Consider the following 22640-nt stretch of genomic DNA (forward strand, 5'->3'; position numbering starts at 1 on the left):
TTTTACTGTACTGATACAGTAAATTCTGACCACCACCACAGATGGTATTTTACTGTAAATTAGAGATTTTTTTTTACAGTGTAAAATCTAATGTTTTCAGATCCAATTCTTAGGATACTTCCTAAGAAAAAGGGGAATAAATAGGCTGCAGATGTTAGGAAATCGTGCAATGATCATATTTTAGTTGAACGTTGTGATGATATCAGTTGTATTAAATCCATATTTTCTCCATTCTACTGCACTGAGACTCAGTCTAACAGGCTGCAAAGCATGAACTCCTGATACTTTTTATACAACCAACAGATAACACCGTCCAAACAGACTTTTCAGATGTCCATTACTTGGCTATTGTTGTTTTTTAAGTGTTTCATTTCTCCCTACTCATTTGAGGGTCTAATGCTGTAATTCTGTGTGTTGTTTCCTGTGGCAGGTCAGCCTCTCAGCACCAGTTCTGGGTTCCTGCAGAGGTGGAGGAGGAGGTGGAGAACCAGGACCTGTTGGCGCAGAGTAAGAGCAGATGCATCTCCTTCCCAGGGAACTTTGTGCCCGTCAGCCATTTCTGCAGAGCCCCGCTGGGCAACGGCACTCTGTGTCAGCGGCAGGACCGCGTTAAGGTACCAAAACTGACTGGTTTCAGTTTCATAAAGCGCTCTGTGACCGTCCTGACCTGCTGCTGTCTGCCCTCAGTGCCCTTTCCATGGCCTGATCGTCCCCCGCGACCAGGAGGGACGGCCCTGCAGAGAGGAGGACCGGCAGAGGGAGGAGAAGGAGCAGGAGGAACGGAGGAAGAGAGAGCAGCAGCAGCCTGGTGAGAGAGGAGATGAACTAAACAGAATCCAGAATTTGACATCGGTGGGATTGTTGTCAGAGTTTATTTCAACAAAGATGTCTGATAGGTTCCTGCTCACCTTCTGATTCTGTCTGGCTTTCCTAAACCTTAACAGAACCTTTTCAGGATTTCCAGAAGGTTTCTTTTACCCTCTTCTTGCTAAAATTCTGTTCACTTTTCCTAAGAATAAGTGCAGGACAAAGTCCTGATGAGATTCTGTAACCAATGGCAACCAACCACATATCTCTCCTCTAAGGGCCAGACTCCATCCTGACCCCCACTGCATTGTTTACCAGAGACCACTGCCACACACCTGAACTCGACGTGGCTCTGGTGTTGATGTGACCAACATTTGACTAATGCTTGTAGCAGAATGAGAAGCACATCCCACATCAGTGTGTGACCAGCAAACCAGGAAGAGGTCCTAAGCTGTTTTGGTTGTGTACATTCCTCCCTCACTCATCCAGTCCAATACACAGCACCAAGCTAAAGTCAAAATCATATGAAGCAGTTTCTCATTGACTTAGGAGTTTTAGCAGGTTGTTCCTGTAGTCCACATGCTCAACATAGCTTTAGAAACGTGGCACAGCTTAAAGGGAAAGAAAAAGTAATATTTTGATCATTTTATAAAAAGTTCATTGTTGGAAACTTTTTCAACCATGATCCATTCTCTGAAGCAACATCAGCTGGAGATGGTGAGGCGTTTGTCTTTCTGTCTCAGTCGAACAGATGAGGCTTCATCTTACCCATATTTAATATTTAGCAGCATGTTACCACTTTCTGCTGTTTAGAGTTGTAGTGTTTGTGTCTGTGTGTGAGAGAGAGAGAGAGAGAGAGAAAGCTCAGGTAGCTCTCTCTGTGTGTGCGCGCGTGCGTGCGTGTGTTTGTGTGCGTGCGTGCGTGTGTGTGTTTGGCCATGCCATGCAGTCCATTGAGTTGTGAAATAGCATCTTTTGTTACCAACTACACTATCGATCAGTGAGTCAATCTCGCACATATACCTACATGCACGCACACTCACACAAATCAATCTCACAGTAGGGGACTGTGGCCTGACAGAAACTGATGGACCATTGGCCTCTGCTCCCTTGGTCACAAATTTATACAGAACACACACTCCACACACACACACACACACACACACACACACACACACACACACACACACACACACAGCTGCAGCATTCATAGTGCGATCAACACACAATCTGCTCAGAATCAAAGCAAAGCTCTGTCATGTTTTACTCAGTTCCCAGACTAACTTCATTTGCAGAAGAAGAGCCACGGTCAGGCCTGTGTGTTTTCACAGGCCTGACCGTGAAAACACACGGTCAGGCCGGTCAAGCCAACCGCGTGCCATCAGGACCGAAGCAACCAACCCCACCTGAACACTGTCACTTCACCCAGAAGCTTGCTCTGTCTATATCCATGTCCTGAAGGTGTTGGCGTCTTTAGGCTTCTTTATTTCTATTTTTCTTGTCTTATGAGATGAGCAGCTCTGAGAGCTGCTCATCTTATAAAACAAGAAATCAAACTCTCCAGGTTTGTCCTGTTCATATTTAAGGTCACTGAAAGATCCAGTAAACAGTTGCACAGAAAATAAAGAATCAATAGTTTTGCTTGGTTTCAGGAAGTCTGAATGCTGAAACTAAAGCAACACTGTTGATTTCAGACAGAGTAATGTGTGTAATCTACTTAGATGGTTAATACTTAAATTTAATGTTGTGGAAAGCAAAGTTTTGTACAAAACTCTACTGATGTTAGAGCGACTGCACTATGTTGAGCTGTTTAGATAAATAGAAGAAAACTCAAGTCTCACTCCAATAAAGTGAGAGTTGGCAACGCTGCCTAACACCATGTAATGTAATGTAATTGTGCCACAATCATGCAACACAAAGCATAAAAGCAGCGTTTATTTCTGTTTTTATTTCCCTCTGCTGTGGAAAATGGTTCCCTCTGCAGTGCATCATGGGTGGAGAACGTGAAACCTTAAACATCAGTTATAGGTTTCCAGTTGAGTTAATCAAACATTTTCTGATAACTTTGAATCAAATTTAAAAGATAATGGTACAATTATATAACGCTTATAACAAACAGTAAAATCAATCTAAATGTTATCAGAGTTACTTGGGGGAAAAAAATAACATGGTGACTATTAATTACTGGAACTTGATATTGGAAAGTCTTCAGTTAGACTAAACAGTTAGTTTACTAAACACTAATCATAATTAGTTTACTAAACACTAATCATAAACATTAGTTCTTTAGCTCCTGCTAAATACCTACATGGTATTTTATTGTAGATGTGCATTCTGGGTACAGAATAAACGTAACTTGCTGCACTGCATCATGGGTGGAGAACATGAGGAGACAAAAAGAAACTGAAAAGTCTTTACCTACTTCAAAATAAGAGCCTGAATATAAACATGTAGCTAGTCGAAGAAATCATCACAGGCAAATAAGCAACTAAAACTTCAACAGAGATGTCGAACTTTATTCAACTCAGAGTTTACAAACCAGCCGAGTAAATTAGAACTTATCCAGAAAAATGAATTTAAGGGATGTCAAGTGCACTACATGTTTTCAAAGTTGGCAAAAATGCTACAACACTAAATGAAGAGTTGGTTCCCGAATTAGCCCGTTTGTGGATTAGCAGAAGTGTGCCCACCATGGACATTTGGGAACAACAGTTCCACTGGCGCTGGAGAAGAAGCCGCCATAAAACTAAGAGTTCTTTATTACTACAGTCCACTTCCACCAGTCTGACACAGCATTGACCTAAACAGCTTGGTTATCATAGATCATAGATTTAGACGTTTTAGATGTTTCTTAGTGTGTCACACTGTGTTTCTCTGTTAGAAACTGTTCTGGGCTCTGCTGCATTTAATTACTGCATATATTTAGAAGAAAGGTGATAGTTGGTGCGTAACGTGGACACATACTGACTCTTTCAGGCTGATTCTTAGATCTTTAAAGCGTCCAGTCAAACACAGATGCCAATATTGGTTGGAGCTTGTGTGGTATAATGTGAATTTTCCCTAACCCTTGTTTCCCAAAGTAAAGCTCAATAAGGAATATGGAGAACCTGTTGATGTTGCTGTGGAGGCTCTGTGGTGACAGATGAATCAAAGCAGGTGGTGAAAACCATCAGAGGAAAACTCCTGGTGACCTCAGAGCGACAACAGGACAAGCTAGCAGCCGCAGGCACTGATTAGGAATTAATTTAACAGGAACAAAGGGAAACTGAAACTATTAACTGTCTGACATATGGTGTTATACAATCACTTAATACAAATATAATTTAAAGTGAAATAAAGATGTATAAAGTTGAAATAAGGTCACAGATTAGCAGGTTATGACTAGTTACTGAGAAAGCTAGGCCTAGCATGATCTGAATGTGATTCTGAACAGTGTACACACCTCTGTTAATCAGCCAGTGTGTTAATTACCTAAAAACAAACTTATTTGAGGAAACAAATCTGGAAAAAAAACGGTTCTCCACATGTGTTACAGAGTCGGAAGATAATCATACAAGATCAGAAGAAAGTGACAAAAAAAAAATCCATATTATTATAGATACACAATGAGAAGCAATAGGTGGAAATATTTACAAATACCTGGAGAAAATATGGGGCAGTAGAGATGTTAGAGAAACCTAACAATTGTAATTGTAAGAGGATCTTACAGTTATTTTAAAACATTGATTAAATAATTTGGAGTTAACATTGAAAGAGGTGAAACCTAGCCTTAGCTAACTTGAAACTAGACAATGATACTTTCAAGCTAAGGCATAGAATGGATTTTTTTTTCTCAGTAGGGAAGTTTTACTTTGAGTGAATGTATGACACTGGTCACTTTCAATGAAGAAATACAAAAAGCAAGACTGTCTTCCAGATAGTTACTACTGGGACTTTACAGAGAAGCTCCAGGTTTAGCATCCATGATGACTGTCAAGTTTATAACAGTAAAAGGAAAAGGTGTAAATTATTTTAGGGCTTCTGACAATTACCTATTAAATTATTTACAGTCTTAGTGATTTGCAACTCTGGGATTTTATTGTTTGAAGTCATAAAGAGAAAAATATTATTAGCTTGTGGTGCTAATAGTAGTTAGCAACCCAACAAATCACAACACTAGTTTTTTAACTCTGCAACTAGAAAGCACTAAGCTCAAATTGAACACATCATTACCTTAACTGACATTTTCAAAACCAAATGAAGGTTATTCAGTGATAAACTGAGGTTGAAAACTCAAAAGGATAAAACGGAACGACTTTGCTGTAATACTAGCATGGCTGATGCCTTGCTGTGAAATTCTGGTCGATTCTCACCACCCTTCAGTGCTCCATCTGGGATTTCTCCCATTGAGCTGGATTTCTCCGTTTGAATTTCAGCCGACTTGTGAACGATGATGTTGATTTTCTGTTTTAGAATTGCAGTCTTCCTATTGCTGGGTTTCAGTCACGTGACCCAGATGACGCACAAAATTCAGATGGAGGACCAGAAGGGGATTTCTCAGGTTCAAAACAAAGCAAAGTTGATCACAACAGTACGCTAATGCCCTAAATAGGCTGGAACAGCTGAGGTATCTCAAAAAAATCTGCGTATATTTAGGATATGATCTGTTTTATCTCGGTAAAAAAAGACTTCTCTTATAATCTTGAGGATTTACCCGCATCGAGGCGATCAACATAACTGACTACCTGGAGCTGCAGGGTTCATATTATACAATGAGCCAGCAGAATGCTTTCAAAAGCCTGGAGAATACAATCATTTAGTTTCAAATTGGGTCAAGCATTTAGGTTCAAAAGCAGCACTAGATGGCTGTCGACTTGTTTCTGCCAGGTGAGTAGTGAATTGTGCTTTCTCTCTTGCTCTCGCTGAAGGCGGACGCTTTTTTCCTCTGCTCCCTTCCTGCCCTTGTCTGCCCTGCTTGCTCTGTTTTTGTCCTGTCTTTTCCTATATTTTTGGAGCCTTTCTTTGCACATCATCCAAATCTACAAATTATGGATCTGGTCAACCGATCCCTCAATGCAATTGATCAAATTTTCGACAAGAACTCTGGGCACAGGAGAGCCCTCTTGTCCTGCGGGGACACACCCGGCAGGATTCACCCTGGATTTATTTATGATAACAGGATTTCTGCTGTTTGGAGCTTGTGGATTCCTGGATTATCGACAAATTTGTGACGGACTTGTCCGAACTAGCAAACACTGAGACTGTTGGTGTGGACAGAGATGAGGGCTCTAAAACTCACTAACCGGATCGAATCGATCTTGGAGAAGTTGCTAGTTTCGGCTCAGTGGAACGACCAAACTAATTTGGATGATTGGGAACTGAGATGTATCGGAGAGACTTTAGGGAAGATTGAAATTTATAATCTTCCCAACCTAAGACATTTTGTTTCTGAATTGGCTTTCCCCATGTTGCTTTGGAAGGGCTGCATATCTCTAATCTCCTTGAAGATATGTAAACACAACGCTCCTTCCCCCCTCATCCCCTCCTGTTTCCATGGAGCTGTGGAGCTGAGCGCTCCCAAGGACATAATTCCTCGATAACAAACACCTCTGTCGGACTATGCCAGGGACCACAGCTACCTGGCTTCATGGCCCTTTGACATCACCGCCTTCACTCATGTCTTTGTTTTGCTCCTTTGTTTTGTCTGAATGTTGCCATCTGCCCTAATGTATCCTTTCCTCTTTTCCTTTGGTTTGTTATTTTGTTTGTATTTCCTTTTAACTCATGTTAAAAGGAAACATTGCCTTGAATTGCCTTGTTGCTGAAAATGTGCTATATAAATAAAATTACCTTACCTTACCTTCTAAGTAATTTTAGTCTATGATAAGGATGTTATCGCTAACAACGAACTAACCCATGTTATTTTATGAGCTTGAATTTCCTGGTAAATAATTTATTTAGCTTCTGTAAACCCAAATTCATGCTGGAGTTGTACGTTAATGTTGAGTCGCTGTAGGAGGCTGGATTCGCACTGATCTACAGAAACCCCATGGCCAGACACAAAGCATGTGGGGGAATAGTAACCTCTCATGGTGACTGTATGGCTGGATAGGTTATATTTAATTTATTTAGCTTTTTTATTTTTATTTTTTACCATTAAAGTCCCACTGAATAAACATTATATTTTCTCTCTGTGACTCGACACTGAACTAGCTGCTAACAACATTAGCACTCTGAAGACAACCACACTAGGGCATAAAAATAATATATCTTACCTTACATATCCTCTCCTGACTACCAGCAGTTCATTTTTGTCCTCTGTAGAGGATATTTCTAAACTTGAATATCTCCCACCCCCTGCACTGTATTGAATTGATTCCTTTTGGTATCTGGAGAGGACATTTAGGGCTTTTCAATAATGCCAGATGTGAAGGGGTGGGACTTTTGTACCTTCCTTTTTCTAATTCATAAAAATGGCATTTATCAGTAATAACACATTTTATGGGAAGAGACAAAGTAAGTGCATAAAACCTTTTATTACCTTACAAACACTGTGGGATTTTAAAAAAATGGTGATTGGACAACATTTTTTCCTGGTAGTCAGGAGGATATGAATGCTCGTCTTTCTAAGCAACTGTCCAATAAAATATCTGAAAATACAATTTAAATGATGCGATTGTTTCCTGTTAGAAAGTGGTGCTGCAAACTCTGGCATTGTTAGTTTCCGCACCTCCTGCTTTTAGCTGTAGATTATTGATCCACTTTTCTCCTCTTTTTTCAGTAAGTTTTTTAAAATTAACTCGCTTGTGACCAACTACCTTCGAAACACAAAAAAAACGTTTATCTTTTTCTTTATTTGAATGGTTGGAGCACCCGTAAAGGACTCGGACTTTAGACATTTTGATGCTGGATCAACAGAAATAAATAGGCTGAATTTACTTCTGGCCCTCCATGTGCATTGGGTAACGTCGGTGCTACGTCATCTGAAACACAGCAATATAGGGATGTAGTTTGGCGGAATGTAATGGAGGAAGTGAATGAAACCATTTAATTGGTTCTAGAAAATTTTGAAAATTCATTACTCTTAAAACAAAATCTTACCTATCTACTTCCTGTGAGACTGAAAATGTATTCGTCTTCTGCATTCAGTAACAGCATCCACACCAAAGAGTATTGTCTGGTTCCAGCTGATCCCAGGAGCTTTTATGCTGAAATGTGCTGCTTCGGGTATTTTACTGTGTAGACGGCTCTGAAACAGGTTGTAAAAGCTGTTCAGGTTCATGAGGAAAGGTTTGTTTTACAGGATACATTTTAAACAAACAGATTTCAGGCTGGGATGTTAACGATCTTGGCTGCCGTCTATTTCAACCTTAACAGACGACAGGCACTGATATGCCTGTCGGATCCATGAAGCTGACCAGCTGACAGAGATGAGAGGAATGGATGCGCCGCTACACTGGGATGGTCTGGATTTATTCTCCCACACACAGACAGGCAGGGCCCCTGTGCTTAGCAGAGCGTAGCTTAGAGATGAACCAACCAAAGACCCCAGATACCTCAGAGTATGAGTGTGTGGGCTGGCCCCTGCCCTAACCCCCGCAGGCCCCATCTGGATGGGCTAAAAGGTGTTGACAGAGAAAAGAGCCCTGCTGCAGTTCTGATTGAATTCATAGGCTCGCTTTCCTTTCTACGTATTTCTTCTCCTTTACCCTCTCATCTCACATCTGACCTTTTGTTTTTGTTGCTTTTTCTCTTAGACCTGAGCAACAAAAACCAGCATACAAACTGAACGATTGTATGTTGCAGCCCCTCTTTTACTAGCAACTACTCACTTAAACTCAATTACATTCGCCTTTGTGTGTGTGTGTGTGTGTGTGTGTGTGCGTGTGTGTGAGGAATAGTTGAAGATCCAGTCAGACCCAGGGTCATACAGCTGATGAGCTGAGGTCAATGTTTTGACAGACCAGTGAGCAGACCTCAATCCCATCACAATCACAGTGTAATTACTTTGAATTACTGCAGGTTTATCTCTAATTCTACCGCAGTCCATCATTAACGAAAGGCTTCTCTTCGTTTAGATCATCATTACTCTGCGTTCCAGCCGCTTTTACTTTATCAGCCAGCATTATGGCACTACACTTTTCATTAACACCAGAATAGGATCCAAATAAGCCCAGAGGACGCGGCATTCGCTTCCCGTGCTCTGTGAAACCGAGCAGTTGGAGCTCATTTACCTTATCAGCTGCTATTACTTCATTACACTTCTTTGTCAAATTGCTTTTTGTGTAATTGTTATGAGAAGAAACTGGAGACATACCCAGGTGCTAACCTTTTGTTTTTGGGATATGTTGCATACTTTCATTGCTGAATGGATGGAAAAATGAATTAAAACTAATGATTGATTGGATGTTAAAAAGCCATAGATGTTGTCAAATCTTGACTAAATGAAGACCTCATGATTAAATTGTAAAATAAAAACAAAAGATGACTTTGGCGGTAAAAGCTTTCACCAGTGGTGGACTCCGTTTTGCTAATCTGCTAGTAGTGAAGCTGATTTTTTGTTTAGCACTTTAGCAGATTTGCTAGCTTTGAAAAGACTGAGCGCATTTCACTCCCTCTTGATTATTTTTTTTCTGGATAGATTCTAAAAACATTAATTTGCTTGACTGTTTTGTGACTTTCAGCTGAATAAAGTTTGACATCTGTGTTGAAGTTTTGGTTATTGATGGTTAAGAATTGGGCAAAATCAGCAACAGGAATTAACAAACCTCAACAACTCTAAAACTGACCTCTAAAAGTGAAAGGTCTGTTCCACAAAACCACTTCTTGAAGTGCAACCGTACAGGTAGATGTGTAATGACAAACTTGGCTGTGTTGATGGCGATATATTATGTTGGTTAATGACATGGTTGAATTTAGTGCCTTAGCAATAGCTACTGCTAAATACCATGTTTAGTGTTAGCTTCCGCTCAGTAACATGTTGGTGTAGAGCTGTAGCCTTAGCTTATGCTAAGTCAGGTGTTGAGTGTGGAGTTTTAGTGTTAGCTTCTGCTAAATACTATGTTGGTACATAGTATTTAGCAGAAGCTAAATACTTCAGTGGAATTAATGCTTGTAATTAGTGCTTTAGGGTTAGCACAACTAACTTTTTAGTTGATGGTGTCCACCACTGACTTTCATACATCCAGATCATTGAATTCAGACGTACCAATCACTTCCACGGCACTGTGTGCAAGATCCAGGATGTTAACTCTCAGTAGCTCAGTCTCATTTATGATGTAAATCTGATGTAAAACCCCATCTGTTAGAAAGCTGTCTCAAGACATGACAAAAGCTACATAAAATGTTTATTAAACTACCAACAAAAAGGAAATTCCAAATAACTAAAGCTAAGCTGCGTAGTGTGTAAATGAAGTAATGAAGGTGCTGAAGGTGGATGCATTGGATGCACAAAACAAAGAAGAGGAAAGATGAACGGTGGAAAGTGTTAATGTTTCAACACCTCCAGTTTGTCTTGTTTCTCCTCTCCCATCTAGCTTCATTATGCTCACTCTCTGTTGTGTGGAAATGTGTTGCAGACTGGCGTGATGTGGACTTGATGCGTGACATCGAAGCAGCAACAGGAGAAGACCTGGGCTCCAGTCAGGTGAGAGGTAAAAAACGGAAGGGGAAAAAAAAGAAATACCCTAACCTCAGCGATCTAAAGCAGACCAGCAACACGTCGCGCTCCAGACTGGAGAGAAAGGTCTTCAACAAGTATGTCTCTTCAGCTTTGGCTAAGCCTTCACTGAGCTGAGCTAAGTGGTAACCATGTGGTCCTGTCAGGAAGTTGTAAAACTCTGCCTTTGTTTTCTTGTCCACCTCCCTCTCTAGGAGCACCATGCGCAGAGTGGCTCAGGTGTTAAGTAAAGCAGACAGGAGAAAACACGACAAGTTCTCCAACCAGTTTAACTACGCCCTCAACTGACTGTGTTTCTGTCGCTGTGCTCTATAAACAGCCTCTTTCACAACGATCAAGGACTCTTAAAATCTGCGTAAAGAAACTGAGTCACAGTTTTTAATGTAAGTGTGTGCTTATGTACCTGCATTTCATGACTGAAGGAACATTCACAATATTCATGTTTTTGGAGGGACTCTCACAAGGAAAGTTTCTCGGATAATTTGTGTGTTTGAGCCAGTATAGGGCCATGTAACCCAGTGGAGGTAAAAATAAGCATGATTTCACTGAATCACATTATTAATACAAATATATTTTTAAGCTGCATGAGCTAACATCTCACCAGCAGCTCAGCTTGGTTCTACACTGTGACTGTATGTTTTCTCAATTGAAATATTCACAAACATGTTCCCAAAATCAATATCAATCAAAATTGGAATCTGTAGATCAGACTTTTTAAGATCAGTGATCAGCCAGAAAACTACAGTCGGTGCAGCCTTCGTACAGTACGTGCCCATCTACCTCCACTGATAAACGCCAAGCTAACATTCACACAATTCCTGCAAAAAGGACGTCTTGCTGATAACAAGGACATTTCTGTTAAATATACTAAGTCAAATATTGCATTGTTTGTATGATCCTGTCTTTGTTCTGTACACAGATACCCAGATGTTTACTTTTTTCTACTTTTGCTGAATGATTAATTTATGTATTATGGGGTAATGCATGAGTTAGGTTTAATACTACTGTGTGCATTAAAATCATTTGTACCATAGGGAAATGTCTTGGCTTGTTGTCTTACTGTCTCTGCTTCAAGTAGGGATAAATTAGGATCTAGTACACAAGTATGGAAAAAGAAGTAAGACAATGTTAAGCACTGGCATCATAAAAGTAAAGTTTAGTAAAACAGAGAATGGTTTAAAGTAGCTCTTCCCTTGTCATATTCATACTACAAACTACTTAATGATTTTGGTTCCTCTCTGCAGCTGTTTAACCTGTCATTCACAGGTTGTCATTCACAAGACACGAGAGGACCCAAATTTGGGTCCTCTCGTGAATGACAGGTTAACTGTTCAGAAGCTACAGAATCGAGTTAACATGATTGTGAAGGTGAGGTTCTACCTGCTGTCACATATGATGATACTCACTCTGCCATGCTGAGGTCAGGTTGGAATCCTGGTGAGTTAGGAACGTCTTTGCCCACTACAAATCCATATTTTAAAAGTTTTTGTACATATTTTTCCACATTTACCAATAAAAGTAAAGAGCAATCTAACTGGGTTAGTGGTCTATAATTATAGATATTTCAACTATGAGATCCTGAAATGTTTTTCCCCCAGATTTGATCATTTCCAGTATGAGGTTCCGTTGAGGATAACTCCTCCCACTTTAGCAGTTTGAACCAAGGAGCCACTCAGCAGCTCAGAGTTGGAGCAACACTTCTATCGCAGATATAAAAGTTGTCATTTTCAGCAATAAAACTTTAACTGAGTACTCTGTAACAGCGACTGAACTTCATATCTATGGAGTCGGTACATAAAAATCTAGGTTAATGTGATAGAAGCACGCTGTCAGCCAGAATCTTTAGGTAAACATGAAGAAATTTAGAAATCTACTCATAGATAGACTGGACCCACTAACAACCATTTGTGTGTCTTTATTGATCATTAGGCAGCAATAATAAAATACAACTGCTTTTTACAAGAAAACAACAGTTGTCTAATGTTTTTCTGTTCCATATAGGTAGTTTATGAAGCTGTCAATGGGAAATCCTTTAACCGAGGAAGTTTTTTTAATCTAATTGGTTCATTCATGCTCAGATGGACCTGTAAAGTGTTGATTTTACTTTGGAGATTATTCATCTCTCCCTAACAGTGCAGTCTATTTTTAACTCCAAATTCTTGCTGTGGTTTTTATAGGCTTGGGGTTAGGCCAAGCTCTCCGCATGGTTGTGTGTTCTGTTTGGTTTGGCCTTTGCTTCCAAAGTTTGTATAGATCTTTATTTTTATTTTGAAAACTTTTTAGAATATTCCAACCCCAAATCTGAAGCCATCCCTTATTTTAACATTGTTATTTGTGCCAATGATAAAATAAGGGACTGTTTCAGATTTGGGGGGTTGTCCAGGATGTTGAATGCCATATTAAACAGATTTTGGTTTTAAATGGGAAACAGAACAGCTCAACTCCTGTCTTTATCTACTCTCCTCTTTGGTGAAATATATACACAGAAGTAAAAAGATTTTTCAAGTTAAATTTGGCAGCAAATGGTCAATTACTGTCTTAAGTACATAAAGATGGAACAGAATTTACCCCTTTTTAAAATAGACAGCTTTCTGCCTTACTCTTTTAGAAACTCTTGGTAAGGAATACTCATCTATATGTTTTAAGGCTATTTTTATTTATTCTGCCAAGTGCTTGAGCTCAACAGCCTCATCCTATTTGCGCCCTCTCTCATCTTTAAACAGAAAGGACAATAATGGGGAAAAGAAGTGAGGTTGTGAAATGGAATTATGGTTTCTCCGCAACCCTCTGTAGAAAAAAAAAAACCCAGAAGAAATCCAAAAGCCTCCATCTCTGCACTTAATTATTCATCTTTTTAATATCAAAGGACAGTTCATGTTGGGCTGAGGATTTGGCACATCCAGGGATTTCATAGCAACTGGAACAAATTCAATAAATAAGGGAAATGAAAACGATCACAGCTGGAATTACACAATACTGATGATAGATCAAAGCCATTCCTTACGTCTTAAACATTCAGTATTTGTACAGACGTGAAATTAAACAGAAAGAAAGAACTCAATTCTTGGTCTATCACGCAGGTCCAGATAGCATTCAGAGGAAGCTACAACATAGATTTATGTACAAGTTCTGGTTCATATTCACAATCTATCAAAATAATCCACTGATTTAAAGTCTTCAGGTACTGGTAGTAAAAAGGTTTGCTGCTCTGCAGTTCACTGTGTGGCTTTACAGGTGTGTGCTGTAGAAGGCAGGCGCAGCGTAGCTCTGAGTTCCCAGCATGAACGGAGACAGGACATGGCTGGCGGTGAGGAAAGGCAGCTGCACCAGGCTCCCTGTGGGGGGGTGGTGGTGTCCGGCGTAGCCAGCGTGCATGGCCAGGTGGCCGCTGACCGGAGGAGATGGGCTCAGAGGACTCAGGCTGCCCAGGCCTCCCCCTGTCCCCCCACCTGCGCCCCCTGCTCCTCCGGCTCCCCCTGCCGTGGGGGCCGAGGTATCGGCTCCAGGGTTCTGCTTCTTCCACTTTGTCCGGCGGTTCTGGAACCAGATCTTGACCTGGGTCTCGGTGAGGGACAGGGACAGGGCCAAGTTGAGGCGCTCGCACACCGACAGGTAGCGTGTGGACTTGAATTTATTTTCCAGCGCTACCAGCTGCTCGTAGGTGAAGGCAGTCCGGGCCCTGCGGGGCTTCCCTGACTTGGAGTCCGAGCCGGAGCGTTTCCTCTTGGGCTTGGTGCCCTGCCCTGCGTTGATCTGACCGCTGCTGATCTGAGCCGGGGGCCCTCCACCGGGGCTCTTTGTGTCTCTGCTGGGGTCAGAGTGGCCGTGCTGGCCCAACTCTCTGTCTCCGTTGCTAGGCAGAGCAGAGCTGCTCTCCTCGCTGCTGTAGGTCCCATCTGGACCCTCAGAGTCTGGAGTCCCAGAGCGGTGATAGTCCTCTTCATCTGGACTTCGGTATACAAAACTGTCCTCTGAAAGATGAACACAACAACAACAGTTTAGGTGCAGGAAGCTTGAACCTGTGGTAATGCCAGTCAAACAGTTCTCCTTTAGCCACAAACAGATGTAGCTAACACCTCAGGCAGGAATCCAAGACAAGTCTGCTTGTCTTGGAGGTCTACTGTCCTGCTGGGATGAAATCACATCCAGCAAACTGGATATGAAATCATCAAGTACATGTCAATCTGGAATAACTCAGATTAACCGGATGAAGGGAAGGAAATGAAGCTACTGATTTCTGTTTCTGCCTTTTCTCAACTGTTAACTGAGCAACTGTTAATTGTAGCTTTGTGTTTCTCAGAACTAGTCAGGTGCTTCTTGTTGTCCAAACGTCTTGATTATTTGGCTGAGTGTAGAGATGGAGAGAGATAGACAGATGGATAGACAGACAGATCTCATTTCAGCATTAAAATCTGTATTTAAATGAAGTGAATCACAAAATAAATTTTCTCAAAAATAGAAAATTATATTGGCCAAAAAAAAAAAAGATTCTTAATACATAAGTATCTGCCTACTGAAAGTTACGTCCACAGAGCCATTCAATAAATCAGAATATTACTGAAAAACCCATTTATTTCAGGAACTTAATCACAATGTGAAACACATTCTATATATTTATTACATTTATATTATTTCTGTTAATTATGATTATTTTTCACTTAGAGCTAAAATAAACCCTATGACATTTAAAATTAGAATATTACATCAGATCAATATAAAAACTTTTTTCACAGAAATGTGGGCTGGGCTTAATTCAAACTCTGTTTACTGCCTCAGGCAGTGATTTTAATCTGACAAACAGGACTCATTGGAACACATATTCTAATTTACTGAATATGACTGTATATACTATACAGTATTTTCCCCCAATAGTTGGTTGAGGTATCTCTAACAGCAGCTGTTGTTTCAACACTTTAGCTCAAACTTGATGACGGAAACCTCCACAATGTCCTAGTTAAAGTTCGCTACGAGCCAGCAGATGGAACCAGAATCAGGGGTTTTTGGCCTAAATGCTGCATGCTGTGTGTGACACACCGCCCCTATGATGAAGCATGCTGGTGGCAGTATGATGCTGTGGGGACATTTTCTCTCCAGCCTGTCAGAGCTGACTGGAACGCGAATGGAGCCAAATCAGGAAAATCCTGGAGGAGAAGCTGTTAGAGGCTCCAGCTTCCAGCAGGATAATCAGCCTGAACAGCCACACTGGTATTATGGGACGGCTTAGACTAGGCTGTTAGAGTAGCCTAGTCAAAGTCATTTACAGGCAATCCCAATAAACTAGATTGAGGTTTGTTGGTTCTAATGTGAAAATATTTAAAGGGGTGTGAGTACTTTTGCCAGGCTCTGTAGTTAAACATCACAGTTCAGATATGATGAACTGACTTATAGCTGCAGATGTTTGTTGCTTCAACTACAGATTAAAATTATTCAATTTATTTAGCAATTTATTTAATAATCATTTACAGCTAGATACAGGTCTGAGTCAGGCTTTGGTTAAAGATGATAAAACAGTGTGAAAAGAGCATCAATTCTGAAAAGTTTTTCATTCACGTTTTTGTAAAAAAAAGAACCCAAAAAACCTGAATGTCAAATTATTACCCTTTTCAATAATCAAAGGAAAAAAAATATTGCCATTAAATCAGTCAAATCTATATCATAATTGCTGCTTTTTGCATGTTTCCAATACTAACTTTGCTATCACCCTAATCAGCTCCCTGCACAGATTATCTGTCAGATCAAAGTCAGGAGTATCTCTGAACCACTAAAATATGAATATTACAGTCAGAAGAAACATGTTAGTCAATATTAAAAGACAACTCTAAACATGAATCAGTCCAGGGTATGAAGAATTATGGGCTTAGTCATTTACTGTATTTATTTATTATTAATTTTCACCTGTCATGAAAAAAAATGGTTAAAGTAGAAATTAGAATATGTCCCAATGAGTCTCATTTGTCAGATTAAAAAATATCCAATGATATTTGGATAATTTTTGTTTGATCCTAGTTATGCCCAGCAAATATAGAATTGAAGTAAAACATAAACAGAAATAAAACGGGGCTTTCAGGTTTGCTGGAGGCTCTGGCCTCCAGGAGTTAGCTTCTGTTAATTTATCTATTATATATTGCAATATATAACAAAAATAATAGAAAATGTGATGGAAATTCCAACTGCAGCAACTTAAAAAATTAAACCGACATTTAAAGAAAATTAATTAAAAGGCAATAAAAGCTGCTGGGCTTCCACAGTAACCAGGTCTGACTGGCAGCAGGCCTGATCAGACTGGCAGTAAAATCACAACACAAATATAAATGAAAATGTTTTCAATATTCAAAAAAAAATATATATATATATATTTTGACTGAATTTCTTCTAAGTAATGGAAAAAATGCTTTGAAAGCTGAGAAAGAAAACAGACTTACAGACTCTGAAAAACATTTTCAAATAGGACTATTATTTTTTTTATTTATATGCACAGATTTTAATGAGTTATGCTATAAAATAATACTTAAATTTAGAGTAACCAATTCAGATATTTTGAGCACGTGACAATGAATGAATAGAAATGCTGTTTAGTTTAAAACATCTCCGTGCTCTAATTAGCTAATGTTTAATCAATAAAAACAACAGAGGTTATATGAATTTTTTTTATTAGGGTTTAATTATTATATAATAGTTAAAATGTTAGCTTTAGTTTTTTTTAACTGGAATCTGATTTATATATATAAAAAATATTTATTTATTTAATTGATTGATTTATTCAATCTCCAAAACTCTGCAACTCTTATTAAAACATATATGTAGCATCTATAACATCTAGAGTAATTATCATCGAATTATCGATTGAATTTTTCTGGAACAGTTCAGATTAGATGAGAGACATTCGTTATTTATTTAGTAAAATATCTCGTGAATTTTTTTATTTAATCTCCTCTAAATATAAATCAATAATATTATCATTATCATAATTATAATCATTATGTTCGTCTTGTTGGAAAACGTTTTTATTTATTTTGCCAGGTTTAAGATCGCTGGGTTTCATTGGTGTGTCTGATTTGTCTAAGTGATTGTAAGACGCAGCAACACGTCTGTTAACGCGAAAATGATTTTAAAAAAAGGAAAATACATGTTCATGTTAAAAAGAAAAAATAAAAGAATGCGATCTGATTGCAGTTTAGGTGAGTTCTAATTGGTGAATATCTGTTTCCAGAACTATCCTTCAGTCTGCTGCTGGAAACAGATATTCACCAATTAATAACACACACCTCCGATCAGATCTACACACACACACACACACACACACACACACACACACACACACTGCAGCCTGTCAACTTTATTTTCTCTAAACTGAGCTCTAAATAGAAGCCAAATTGATTTTTCCCCCCTTTTCAGTCCTATCTGAAAACGAATTATTAAGTCTTCAACTAGAAACACGCTCTATTTTCATTCCTGATGGATTTGAGTGCATGTTCCAGCTTTAAAATCTATTTATTTCTCAGTGATTAGACGGATCCCAGCACAGGCAGCGGACACGTCCTGAAACAATGATTCAGCTGTCGGCTGGGATTCACAATTCTGTCCTATCAGTTGGAAAGTCCTGCTTTATTTTTCTGTTGAAGTTTAGCCGTGTGAACGGGAAACTTAATAACAGTCTACTTCCCCAACATGGCTGTAGTAGTGGTTAAAAATGCATATAATAATAAATAAGCATTTTATAAAACGACCCAAAAGTAAAATATTTATCACACCTTAAATAGTAAATATCAATAAAAACGAATCAGCACTCTAATTAAAAATAGTTTAGTAAAACCCTCCATAGTTTGCCTTAAAATATATCCCCCAGAAACAAAAAAAAAAAACAAAACAAAAAACGAAGCAACCACTAATATAGCTGAGAATGAATCCCACTCACTGCTCTGGTATTCCTCTGCGACGTAGCAACTCTTGCTGGGCTCCAGGCTACTGAGCTCGCGCTCCCCTGGCCCTGCTCTCCGGTTCTCCGCATCGTAAGCGATCAGCTCGCGCTCCCCGTGGTGGCTCACGTGCTGCGACGGCGACGTGTGTCGCCGGTTGCTCGTGAACTTGTTGGGGTCCAAGATGTCCAGGACGGAGAAGGAGGTGGTACGGTGGCCGGGGCCCTAGCGAAGAAGAAAAGTCTGAGTTAGCAGGTAGTTTTTCTTTCCACTTCTTTTCTTTCTTTTCCTGTTCTTTTCTTTTCTTATGTTTTCTTTTAGTTTCTTTTATTTACGTGAGTTTTCGTTGGGGTTTTATTTATCTTCTGACATTTTAAAAAAATCAAACATTCATTTAATTGTATTTCCTTCTTAATAAATAATAATAATTTACAACAGCCTAAATTCTTGGATCTTGTCTCATTGGGCGCCCAAAGGAAAAAACAAAACAAAAAAACAAATCAATCCAATTTTATGACCCTCTGCATGTCTGGAGTGGTACAAAATGGAGTGGGCCATAAAGGCAAAACGTTATTCTTAATCTTATGGCTGAAATAGGAGCTGAATGTTTGGATAATGTTTACAGTATTCGTCCATTCCCCTTTCGCTGTGACCCTGATTGTGCGCAGCGTGTTTACTGTTGATTTGCACATCCTGATTTATGTGGAGCTCAGAAGGTGTCCGTGCGCTGCTGAGCTGATAAGAGTCCCAACCACGGCTACAGATAAGGATCGTTCATTTATTAATGAGGCCAGCCTGGAGCATGTCCACAGCAATAATCCCACATTAATACTATCAAAATTCTCAGTTGAAATAATATGAGCGAGTGGGAAAAGAGTCATTGACATTACATGAAAAGATTATTGCAGCATGATCACAACAGGGATTAAACAGAATGATCTACTATTTATGAGTTTATGGCAAACCTGGACGTAATGTAGCCGATAAAGAGCAAATGAAGAGGAAAAATGTGGTTTAAGAAAGACGTTAACATTTTTAGATTTTTTTTTTTGTTCACATTTATGAAAACTTCCGAGCAAAAATACCAATATTTTTTTATTTTGTCTCGATTAGTGTGAGCAAATTTTTGTTATGCCAAAAAATAAAACAAAAATAATTCAGATATCTTGTAAATTTTCACAGTTTTCTGTTAGTTTGGCAATTTAAATCAATTTCACTTAAATTTATTGTGTGTGTGCGCGCTTTGGTTGTTTTGCAGTTGCTGTCATGTTGATTGGCAACTTTTTAAAAAAGCACAGTGAAAGCAACCATACCCAAACTATAAGACATTTTTAACATGATCGAAAACAAAACAGACATGAATGCATGTAAATAATTTAAGAACATTATCACGTTTTCCGGATGGGAAAAAGCTACCTCACCCCACTCCCCCACCCTTTTTTTTATTTCACTTTTCTGGCGGTGCATAATAAATAATAATAATAATAATAATAATAATAATAATAATAATAATAATAATAATAATAATAATAATAATAATAATAATAATAATAACAATAAAAAGTTGCAATGGAATTAACTCTCTCCTCAGAGACCCTCCATAAAGTTTGGCCCCCGCCTCTCACCTGTTGTGGCGGAGCTAACACCGGCGGGGGCTCCGTGTGGTTCTCTACGGCCTGAAGATCTCTGCTTGCGGCCACTGAGAAGAGCCGCTTTTCCGCGGCGGCGCCTGCGTCCAACATCTCCCCGCTCTCAGGACCCACCATCGTCTGAACCCCGTCCCCGCTCCCCGGTCTGTCCCGACTCATTGCGGGCTGGAGCGTGTCCACCACGGGCCCTCCTGCTGCGGCTCTGTCCCGTCCCATCACCGCCTGGATCCCGTCCGATCCAGGCCCGGATGCCGCGCCTCTGTCTCGGTTCATCACTTTACTCCCTCCTTCCCATAGACTTTATGGAATTTAGGAATCCGGAATTAAATGCGAAGAAGAGGAACAAGAGAAAAAGATAATAAATAAATAAATAAATAAATAAATAAATAAATAAATAAATAAATAAATAAATAAATAAATAAATTGAGCCCAGTTGGATTTAAAACGGTTATATGATATTCATTTCAGAGGATAAACGTCACACGAAAGGCCAGCTCATGAGTCCTGTTCACGTCCAGCCTGAGGTGGAGTTCTCTGCTTTTGGAGGTTTTCCATGGAAAGTCCGGGAGTGTGGACAGGTGAGAAGCTTTAAGCCTGACTGGAGGCTACTTTTTGTCCGCTCAAACTTTAAACTTCTTCTCTCTGCCTGTTTGTCTCCGGCTCTTTCGGCTGCATCCTTCTCCGCTTCAGCAGAACTTCTCCAGAGTCACAGCGCGTGGCAGTTAGCCCGCGATGACACGCACGCATACGCAGAGCACAGAGTTCGACCTCTGTGCGGTGACCGCAGGACAGTAGCTGGAGGCGGGACAGACGCTGATGTATCTCTGCGCGAGCAGCTCGAACCAGCTCGCGTTCTCTCCCGCTCCTTCAGTTTTGAGTAGCTCCCTCTCTCCTCCCCGTCGCCTCTTGTTTCTCGCGCTCTCTCTCCCCCGTTCGAGCTTTCAACACCCTCTTTGGCTTACAGCCGGCCCCTAGAGGACCCTCTATCACACACATATACTCACACTGTGTGTGCGCCGGTCTCTCTCCTTATTTATGCATTCCCTTTCAACTCACGCCTTGTAATTGGCTACAAATTAATCCCACTTGCGCTAATAGGCTATTATCTGGCTGGTGCGCGCGTGGGGCGGTGCGGCCCGGGACATTTCTCTGTCCTGGCAGGAGAGAAGCAAGGAGCAGGAAGCACGCGCCAGCTCAACGTTTCGGATTTAATTTTTTTTTACACATAGCTAATCCCACACAGTTAGTAGCTGCTCAGCAATTGAATTCATACTTTACTGACGGGTGTAAATACAGATTAGCTCTAGTAGGAGCGAGTGCTTCCTACAGTTAGGCCAGGTCAGCAACAGTCAGTTCTAACTTATGAGCGCGTATTTATTAGTTAGTTACAGTGTAGTAAGGCTAATATGTTGCAAGGTTGAGGGATTTGAAGCTGAGGTGTAATGGCCTCCATGAACGGCAGCCCTTATCTCTAATGCAGATTCCAGGGCAGGGCCTCTCCTCAAAACTCAATTACGGCCTGAATAAAGACGGTAATGTCCCCGCTGCAGTGAAATATTGATTCCTAATCCTTGGCAGTCATTACTATGCCAGAAAATAATAGACCACAGAATTGGATTTTGATTTAACACGCGACGTGTTTATTCTAATGCCGGGGACTTAATATTCCGTTGACTCATTTTCAACCACAGAGGAGGAGAAGGGGCGGCGGTGCTGGGAGAGGGGTAGTAATGGTGTCTCAGACGCCCGCACTTTTTTTTATATATTGTTGTGAGAGACAATTAAAAAAAAGAAAGAAAGAAGGATGTGATGGGACATCTTCCCTGTCCTCCTCTCCTGCTTTAATACACAAGGTCAACTCCATGTAATTGCCTTGCTCAATGATCCTTAAGAGGGAAAAATTAAAAGTTGAGGAAAATAATGGCCGAAACAATGAGACATGATTAGCCAATCACAGGGCCCCACCTCTTTGATCTAGCTCCTGCTTCCACAACAGTCTTTATGTCTATATTAAGTGCATTAAATATCCCAGCACCTTACTCACCTTGGGAAATATTTGCATTTTAAGTGGAAGGGAACTATAAAGCACTGTCATCACACGCTGTTACAACGGGACTGGAGAGAAGTGTGGCAAACCAGAGAAGCCGGATTATTAAACGGCACTTCTAGCAGTTTATCTGCAGATGAGGCTTTTTGGGGGCACAAATAAATCTGACATTTGCCATGCCTAATTAAATGTAATGCCTGTGTTCTTTAGAGAAAGGGGACATTTTAGCCGCCACCTCTGTGGGGACCTGCATTCGTTGCTTTTGTCTGAATTTACTTGAATTTGTAAGTCTGAACAAAATGCAGACAACAGCAGCACCTATGACAGGTCGTAAATAAGATGAGTAAAAGCAATGCTCATTGGGGGAGAATTAAATAAAGTCAAGCAGTGATATTAAAGAGACTGTGGAGAGGCTGGAGCGGCGTGTGTGGAGGAGTGTCTCTTCTGAATGAATTCATTGTATAGTTCGAGAAGTAGTTCCAAAATAAATGAGTCTCTCTTGAATTGTTTGAATAGGAAATTGAACTTCTTCTCTGAGTCTATTTCATAAAAGTTTATGGGTA

At 40.1% G+C, this 22640-nt stretch overlaps 2 protein-coding genes across 2 annotated transcripts in view; one reads left to right on the plus strand and one right to left on the minus strand.

Annotated features, from left to right (window-relative positions):
- Positions 1 to 11497, plus strand: part of LOC103156537 (UV-stimulated scaffold protein A-like) — a 13612-nt gene extending 2115 nt beyond the window's left edge. The window contains exons 2-5 of the mRNA XM_016664423.1: positions 391 to 614; positions 688 to 808; positions 10365 to 10542; positions 10660 to 11497. Coding sequence (XP_016519909.1) covers positions 391 to 614; positions 688 to 808; positions 10365 to 10542; positions 10660 to 10753 — 617 coding nt within the window. The 3' untranslated portion in view covers positions 10754 to 11497. The remainder of the gene's footprint in view (positions 1 to 390; positions 615 to 687; positions 809 to 10364; positions 10543 to 10659) is intronic.
- Positions 11498 to 13233: 1736 nt separating this feature from the next.
- LOC103156539 (NK1 transcription factor-related protein 1-like) lies at positions 13234 to 21733 on the minus strand. The gene is made up of 3 exons (XM_016664435.1): positions 20007 to 21733; positions 18381 to 18606; positions 13234 to 14436 (listed from the first exon to the last, which is right to left on the minus strand). The coding sequence occupies exons 1-3, from the start codon at positions 20301 to 20303 to the stop codon at positions 13694 to 13696; spliced, it is 1266 nt and encodes a 421-aa protein (XP_016519921.1). The 5' UTR covers positions 20304 to 21733; the 3' UTR covers positions 13234 to 13693.
- Between the last annotated feature and the right edge of the window lie 907 nt (positions 21734 to 22640).

This window comes from Poecilia formosa, unplaced genomic scaffold (genome assembly GCF_000485575.1).
Source record: "Poecilia formosa unplaced genomic scaffold, Poecilia_formosa-5.1.2 Scaffold485, whole genome shotgun sequence".
NCBI classification, from domain to species: Eukaryota; Metazoa; Chordata; class Actinopteri; order Cyprinodontiformes; family Poeciliidae; genus Poecilia; species Poecilia formosa.

Excerpts from the sequence above, each read along its gene's own strand:
- LOC103156539 (XM_016664435.1), bottom strand. The coding sequence starts at position 20,303 with ATGAACCGAGACAGAGGCGCGGCATCCGGGCCTGGATCGGACGGGATC. Across the intron at positions 18,607-20,006 it reads TGTTAGCTCCGCCACAACAG|GGCCCCGGCCACCGTACCAC; the intron begins GTGAGAGGCGGG and ends CTTCTTCGCTAG. Across the intron at positions 14,437-18,380 it reads CGCAGAGGAATACCAGAGCA|AGGACAGTTTTGTATACCGA; the intron begins GTGAGTGGGATT and ends TTCATCTTTCAG.